Source organism: Pleurodeles waltl, chromosome 4_1 (genome assembly GCF_031143425.1).
Source record: "Pleurodeles waltl isolate 20211129_DDA chromosome 4_1, aPleWal1.hap1.20221129, whole genome shotgun sequence".
NCBI classification, from domain to species: domain Eukaryota; kingdom Metazoa; phylum Chordata; class Amphibia; order Caudata; family Salamandridae; genus Pleurodeles; species Pleurodeles waltl.
In genome coordinates, this window is record NC_090442.1 from 128,226,415 (window position 1) to 128,234,498 (window position 8,084).

The window sequence follows — 8,084 nt, forward strand, 5'->3', positions numbered from 1 at the left end:
CTATAACCCACCTATAGTGTGCCAATAGGGTATGTGTAGGCTTTCAATTATAAATTGATTTAGATGTTATTTTTGTATATTGCTGGTAAAATAAACATTTATCCTTGTGACCATGAGTGTATTCCAACATAAATGATAGTTATAGAGTAAGCTCCCACAAAGATAGTAACACGTGTTCAAGTCCCCACAATGATGGTTCTGTGAGTGTGTTTAAATAACAACATATTTGAACATTTGAAGCAGGATCCTGTATTATGAATTTTTCCTTAACATTTTTCTGTAGTTGGAATATTTATTTTTAAAACATTAGGAAAGGTTAGTCCCCACAAGTCAAGTGTTCACACATAGTCCCCTCAAGGATGGTAACACGTGTATGTGTGTGGATGTGTGTGTACTTGTATGTGTGTGTGTGTGTGTGTGTGTGTGCGTATGTGTGTTTTTACCATGATTTTTTGGGCATTATTTTTCTAAAAGCCTTTTTGACATCCTTATTCCTCAGGCTGTAGATCAGAGGGTTCAGCATTGGAATTATAACTGAATAGAACACAGATGCCACACGGTCATGATGCATAGAATATTTTGATTTAGGTCTTAGGTACATGAAGATAAGAGGCCCAAAGCATAAGGTGACGCATATAAAGTGGGAACAACAAGTAGAAAATGCTGTCCATCTGCTTTCAGAGCAGATCTTCATTATGGTATTAAGAATGTAAGTATAAGAGACAAAAACTAAGGCAAGAGGACCTAAAATGAAGCCTCCAGTCACAAAAATTAGTAGAGCCACATTAAGAGAGATATCAGAGCAGGAGAGCTTCAGGAGCGGTGGGACATCACAAAAGAAATGGGCAATCTCATTAGAGTCACAGAAAGACAACCTTAGCATACAGAGGGTGAGCGTAAGAGCATGAGCGAAGCCTACTACATAAGCTCCACACAAAAGGTATGCACACGTTTTTTTGGTCATAATGGCATTATAATGCAGTGGATTACATATAGCAACATACCGGTCAAAAGACATTCCTGTTAGTATGAAAACCTCCACACTCCCCATAGCGGCAAATGTAAATAGCTGTGTCATGCATCCTGCAAATGAAATTGTTTTCTTGGTTGATAGGACATTTGCCAGCATGTTGGGTGTAATACTAGTAGAGTAGCAGAAATCTACAAAGGACATGTGAGAGAGCAGGAAGTACATGGGAGTGTGAAGATGAGCAGATATCCTGATCAGAGCCATTATACTGATATTTCCAGTTACTGTGATGATATAGACAAGAAGGAAGAAGACAAAGATTGGGAGATGCAGCTTTGGGTCTTCTGTTAGGCCAAGCAAGATGAATTCTGTCACAGAGGTCCTGTTCCTTTCATTCATTGGTCTGCATGGAGAAGGAAGACAGGAAGAAGAAGTAGACATCATGAGACAGTTTATCCGTGGTGGGCTGCCAGATGAGAATCAGCTACTGAAACAGACACACAAATATTGAATGTTGCATTTCTATGTATGCCTATATTTCTATATATTCACTTAAATAACCAAAGGTTTCTGGGATGTTATAGTTAGGTTCACATTTTAAATGCGCACAACCATAGAAATTCACCTGTTATAGTTAGAGGTATTTCAAACAACTATACTTCGTGCCTTAAGGCAACTATAACTTATGCCCCTGCCATACACAATAATTTTACTGCATATGTTACAGTGACATTACCACTGGTGCTATAAAAGATGTCATGAGTGCTGTAATATCTGGGATGATTAGCAGTGCATGGCTGTGCGCGGCGGGGGTTGGGTCTCAGCAGCAGTTGACAAGAAAGAAAGCAAGGATTCAAACACCTTCATAAGGGATTACAGATAACTTATCAAGGTGGAAATGCAGAGAAAAACATGTGCTTTGCCTTGTCTATGCACAAGAAATTAGGATGATTAGTACCTTACAGAAGTGGGCTTTGAATCTGGGCACTTGCTTTGTTAATATCTGTAAGTGCTTCCTGTTGAGGTTTGATTTCTTTCAAATTATCATGATGCCAGAATGAATCCTGCCCTCCATATTTGTCCAAGAAGAGGTCACCATTTTGTGCAGACTGTCTACCCAACTGGAGTACTATCTACTAGCTAATTAGTAAGTGCTACCTCATTTAATATGTATGCAGTGCATCTCTTACAGTACAGCTGCTTGAAGGCAGCTATAGTAATGTCTCCAGTGTCCTTATGTGTCTGTAACTTTGGCAATGCTATTTGTTCTGCAAGCGTCTTCATCAGATAACTTTTCAAGGTACAACTACAAAACTGTAGTTCCACCTTGAAAAGTTCTTTTTTTTCACGTCTCGGGGCCGCGGCGGAGCCTCAAGGCCCTCGCGGTCCCCAGTTGGCTCCCGTCTCCTGTGGGAGCCGGCATTGCATGTGCAAGCAGGGAGCTGCTTTAAATAGCAGCACCTTGCTTGAGGAAACAATGTTTTCATCTCATTCTCTGCCAGTATGACAGCGGGCAGGGAAAGGGATACAACAATAATTGTCCCTTTTGCTTGGCAAGAGCTATCAGCTCTCACCAAGCAAAAGTAAACAGCTACCTCCTGAAGGTGAGCACCTCGGGAGGTAGCAGGTGCAGGGCATGGGGAGGTGGTTGTCCCCAGGGAAACAAATGGCACCAGGAGGGGGGCCGTGCTACCCTTGGGAGGTGGTGGTCCCCAGGGCTGTGAATGGCCTGGGGGCAGGGCTCATTAGCCTCCTCTTGTTTTTTTTTTCTACAGAAAGAAAGGCCTGGGGAGGTGGCGGTCCCTTGGGTGCGCCCCCGCTACATATTTAACTTAGCCCTGGGGAGGTGGAGGTCCCCAGGATTTATATAGCCTCAGGAGGAGGCCCCGTGAGCCCACCTTCTTTTCTTAAACAATGCACCCATGACCAGACCCACCCTACAAGTAAAACAAGTGCGAGAGCCCACGCTTATTTATTATTATTTTTTTATTAACATTGTATTTCCCAAGGAAGGTGTCAGTCTGTGGGGTGTGATGGGGGCTGTGTGGTCCTCCAGCATATATTACATACATTTGCCCCAGGAAGGTGGCAGTCCTCAGGGTTCAGGGGGCCATGCGGGCCCTCCACATAGAATAAATGCATTTTCCCCTGGGAGATGCCAGTCTATGGGGCATGGGGACCCACCTGTGCCCCCTGTATACATAACATGCATTGAACCAGGAAGGTTGCGGTCCCTGTGGCTCAGGGGAGGCTGCACCGCCCCCCAGCATCCATTTAACACTCATTGCCCTCTGGAGGGGACAGTCCCCAGGGTTTTGAGGGGGCCACATGGGCCCCCCTGCTTTCATTTCACACTCATTGCCCTGGGGAGGTAGCAGTCCCCAGGGCATGGGGGGCACACAAGCCCCCTACATCCATTTAACACTCAATGCCCTGGAGAGGTGGGAGTCCCTGTGGCGCAGGGGCTGGGTGTGCCCCCAGCATACATTTAACAAGCATTACACCGGGGAAGTGGGAGTCCCAGGGGCTTTGTAGAGCCTTAGGAGGCGGGATCCTGCACCCACTTACATTTTGTGAATGCCTCTGGAACCTGGCCCTCCAGGAGGCAAATCAAAAGCAAGCATGGGGTCCGCACTTGCTTTTATTTTATTTTTTTAATCCATGGCAAAATGTGTGAATATTTGTGATTCAAAAGATTGCTTTTAAGCCGTGGGTGGTCCCTTGGGGACCCCTGGACTATGGCTAGGGGGTTAGGGTAACAGTACCCTGCCCCCTTTGCTTTTTTTTTTGTTATCTCGGCTGAAGCAGAATCTCAAAATGGTTGCCAACAGTTTCTGGTTGAAGTATTGGCAGCCAATCAGATATCTGCACCATATATATACAAATTTGGATTCCCTTTATTTCTCCTAAACTATTGAAAGGATTTTTACGAAGTTAAAAAAGGGTAATCTTTGGACCAAAAGCTACCTTTTTGACGAATGGGGTGTAATTCTGTCCAGCTGTTTGGGCTTCAGGTATGTCTCAGGAGTTCTAGGGAATTAACATGGGAAATGTTGAGCCCCCCTTTTTGTCTGCCCTCACTTGACGGATCATCCCAAAACTTTTCATGCACAACATGACCCTAGAGAGTACCGTTTTGGGATTTTTTTGTGAAGCTTTGTTAAACAGTGGCAAAGATATAGAGAAGTCAAAAAATGCTTTTTCTATGGAAACTAGGTTCTAATTATAAGTACCTACTGATGACCACCAGTAGGTAATATCTAACTATCTATATATCTATATCTATATATCTGTATATGTACCTCTCTCTTCAATAATTTGAGTGCTAATGTTTCATTTATATTGTTAATGATGATTGTCATGAGTGCTGTAATATCTGGGGTAATTATCAGTGCATGGTGAGGGTGCAAGTTGTAGTTACCTTAGGGTGTGAGGTATAGTTACTTGAAATAACTTTAAATGTAACAGCTGAATTTCTATGGTTTATGTGAGTAGATTCAGAACCTAGCTATTACATCCCTGTAACCTTTGTTTTTTTTAGTGAATTTGTATGTTTTTTTAACATAAAGTAATTTTAATTACTGTATGCTGATCTAACTACCACCGCACATGGTGTTTGGCCATGCGTGGAAGGTTTTGGCTAAGCCCCTATAACCAAGCAACCCCCGCAGCCGAAGGCCGTACACGGTGAGGTTGGCCACAGGGCCTGGCTGGCAGGGGTTGACCGCAGGGCCTGGCCGTTTCTTGCCATCTGCCTGTTTTCTGCTAGTTTCTTTCCAACTGTGTGTGTCTTTGCACTCATTTCTTTCCTGTGTTTGTGTCTTTCTGCTCATTTTATGCTAGTTTCTTGCCCTATGTTCCTGCCTTTCTGCTCGTTTCTTGCCCTCAGCTTTTGCCTCTCTGCCCGTTTTCTGCTCATTTCTTGCCCTCTGTTTGTGCCTTACTGCTCATTTCTTGCCCTTTGTTTCTGCCTTTCTGCTCATTTCGTGCCCACTGTTTCTGCCTATCTCGCCATTTCTTGCACCTCTGTTTGTGCCTCTCTGCCAATTTTCTGCTTGTTTCCTGCCCTCTATTTGTGCCTCCCTCACCGTTTCTTGCCCTCTTTTTCTTCCTCCCTGTCTGACTTCTGATTGTTTCTTTCTGTCTGTTCCTGCCTTTGTGTTCATTTCTTCCCGCTGTTTGCACCTATCTGCTCATTTTATGCTCATTTCTTGTCCTCTGTTCCTGCCTTTATGCTTGTTTCCTGCCCTTTACTTGTGCCTCTTTTTCTGTTTTCTGCTCTTTTCTTGCCCTCTGTTTGTGTCACTCTGCTCATTTCTACCCTCTATTTCTGCCTCTATGCCAGTTTTCTGCTTGTTTCTTGCCCTCTGTTTGTGCCTCTCTGCCCTTTCTTGTCCTATGTTTTTGCCTCTCTGTCGGTTTTCTGATAGCTTCTTGTTCTTTGTTTCTGCCTTCCAGCTCATTTCTTCCCTCTGTTTGGCTTGTGCCTCTCTGCCCATTTTCTGCTAATTTCTTGCCCTCTGCTTTTTTGCCCTTTGAGGGACCTCCTGGTCAGTGTTTTGTTACCCTGGCCCCTTTTCTTTTTTTTCACTTTTGTTGTGGGACTCGGCTGAAACCAAGTCACAAGATGGCTACCAACACTTCCTGGTTGAAGTGTTGGCAGCCAATCAGAGCTGTGCATTTCTTGCATGAGCCCTTCATTATTTGTGAATTCATTGCGAAGAAACCACAGGCCTAAATATAAACATTTATTTTCCCTTTATTATCTCCTAAGATAATGAACAGATTTAAACTAAATAAGCAAAAGTGTAATCTCCGTACCAATAGTTACCTTTCTGCCAAATTTGGAGTAATTCCGCCCAGCGGTTTGGATTATAGTAGTGTTCAAAAGTCCTATGGGAATTAACATGGGAAACGCATATTTGTTTACCCCCACCCCTTTTTCTCAGCCCCAGCTTGATGGATCACCCCAAAACTTTCCATGCCCAACAAGAATCGCAAGGGAAAATTTCTCTAAGACTCTTCAAACGGTGCTAAAGATATAGGCAATAAAAAAAAACACTTTTACTATGGAAACATAGTTCTAACTATAACTACATAGTGGCAAGCGCCACCAGGATATATATATACCCGTATCTATATCTATGTCTATCTATCTATCTATCTATCTATCTATCTAGCTCTCAATCTCTCTCTGTGTGTATATATATATATATATATATACATATATATATATATATATATTTCTCATGACATCCTTCTTCTCCCCTCACAGCCCAAATGCTCCACATGGCACCAAGGGAGATCGCAGATGAGGTGGCACACTCCAGGTCTGATTGAATACTTCTCCACCTTAATAGTGCGCGAGTGGCGATAACACATTTCGGCCATAGCCTTCAACTGGCCATGAAAATTGACAACGTGCAAGTGTATTAAAAAGGGCCCCATGGCTCCTCCCATCCAGACGTTTAAAAAGAAACACTGTATTCTGCAAGTGATTGGGCAACACCAACAACAAACATTTATTATTTTACATCATTTTCATAGTTGCTGCAAAACAGCAAAACTCTAGGTGCATATTAAATCTTCATTTCAAATCATATCTATTTGATATATTTTGGATAAATTATTATGCAGGTTGCCCCATTACATTGATGACTATCTATATCCTCATGTAAGTACTCTGTCATTGTTTTTAGCATCATATCACCTTGGCATTAACGTACCATCTTAAACGCAACCTTAATCTAGCATGCATTTCAGTATAACCCAGTAAAAGTACTGTACATTGTATTACTGCACTTAGTCCCATTTATTATTCATTTGCGTTATGCCCAAGCAACATTCCAAAGAGGATAAGAAAGATGAGAATTCTCAAATGAGAGAAATAGAGAAATAGAAAAATAGAAAAGGAAGAACATAAAGGGCAAAACATTGCTCCAGGTGAGGCAAATTGAAAAAAATAGAGAGAAAACTCATAAAAGTATCCAGAATCTTTTACATTATAATCTTCTTTGAGATGGTCTTTTCAGATTGTAAAGTGTTCCAGAAAATAACCAGTGTCCATTTAACAAGCCAATATTGATGATTGTCACACAAGACCTTCACTTTAAGTATGTTTTAATACATTTTATCATTCATTATAACTTGATCTATAGGTTCATAAGCACAAGTATCTTAGTTCAATAATTAAATTCCTGGTCTTTAATCTGATACATCTGTGCCTATTCTATCATAATCATGATGTTCTCCATTGTGGAACTTGAAAAATTCCATTCCATAAAGTAACCAATAATCACTAAAAGTGCAGAGGATTATCAATCATTCAAAATATCCATATACATGATGTATTTTCCATCTCTATTACATAAAGTGACCTATGCCTATTTGGCACCCAGAAGTATGCCAGCGCAGATGCACAGTGGATGCATGCAGTAGGTGTGCTGCTGGGGTGTCGAAGGTGTGCCTAAGGCAAGTCCGTCTGCACCTGTCCAGGCCTGGTGCCAGGGATGCTGTTGACTCTGGATCAAAAAAGAGCCTGGCCCAGGAATGCTGCCTGTCCCACAAACTGCTTCTAGACCTTCAGTTTTGGAACTTCCGAGCAGCTTGCCCTTTTCTTCTTGACGCTTCATATTTATCCATGAAGCACTGCCCAAACTGTGACCTGCATTGTGTGTAATATGGAAACAGCAGTACCTCATAATATATCTAATTCAGGCCTTTCTCAGTTAAAAACCTTTAGCCCTATAACTCTTGGTTCTGGGAAAGTTCAGCGCAGCCTCCTGAATGCGCACTCCTTAATTAAGCACGAAATTTAACCCGACAAGCTAGTTTTTATCAGAGTGCCATTTTACTATTGAGATTTGGGCCAGGAAAGACTCTGAAGCTGACCTTGTCAATGCTGTCCCTCCACGCTACTCTATGGGCTGGGTCACCAAGGTCAGATGGGTGGTGGCCTTGCTATTATTGCAAGGACAGCAAATGGATGTACGTTGGATTTAATATCTCTGAATATTAAAGATGGGGCCGATGCAGCTTTTTTCAGATTAAAGCTTTCAGCTAAGGACACATTTTCTGAAATCCTAGTCTATAAACCACCTGGCACAAGGGCCAG

At 42.4% G+C, this 8,084-nt stretch overlaps 1 protein-coding gene across 1 annotated transcript; it reads right to left on the bottom strand.

Moving 5' to 3' along the window:
• Window positions 1-439: 439 nt before the first annotated feature.
• LOC138288479 (olfactory receptor 8D1-like) lies at window positions 440-1,369 on the bottom strand. Its single transcript, XM_069230036.1, has one exon. The coding sequence runs from the start codon at window positions 1,367-1,369 to the stop codon at window positions 440-442; it is 930 nt and encodes a 309-aa protein (XP_069086137.1).
• Window positions 1,370-8,084: the final 6,715 nt, after the last annotated feature.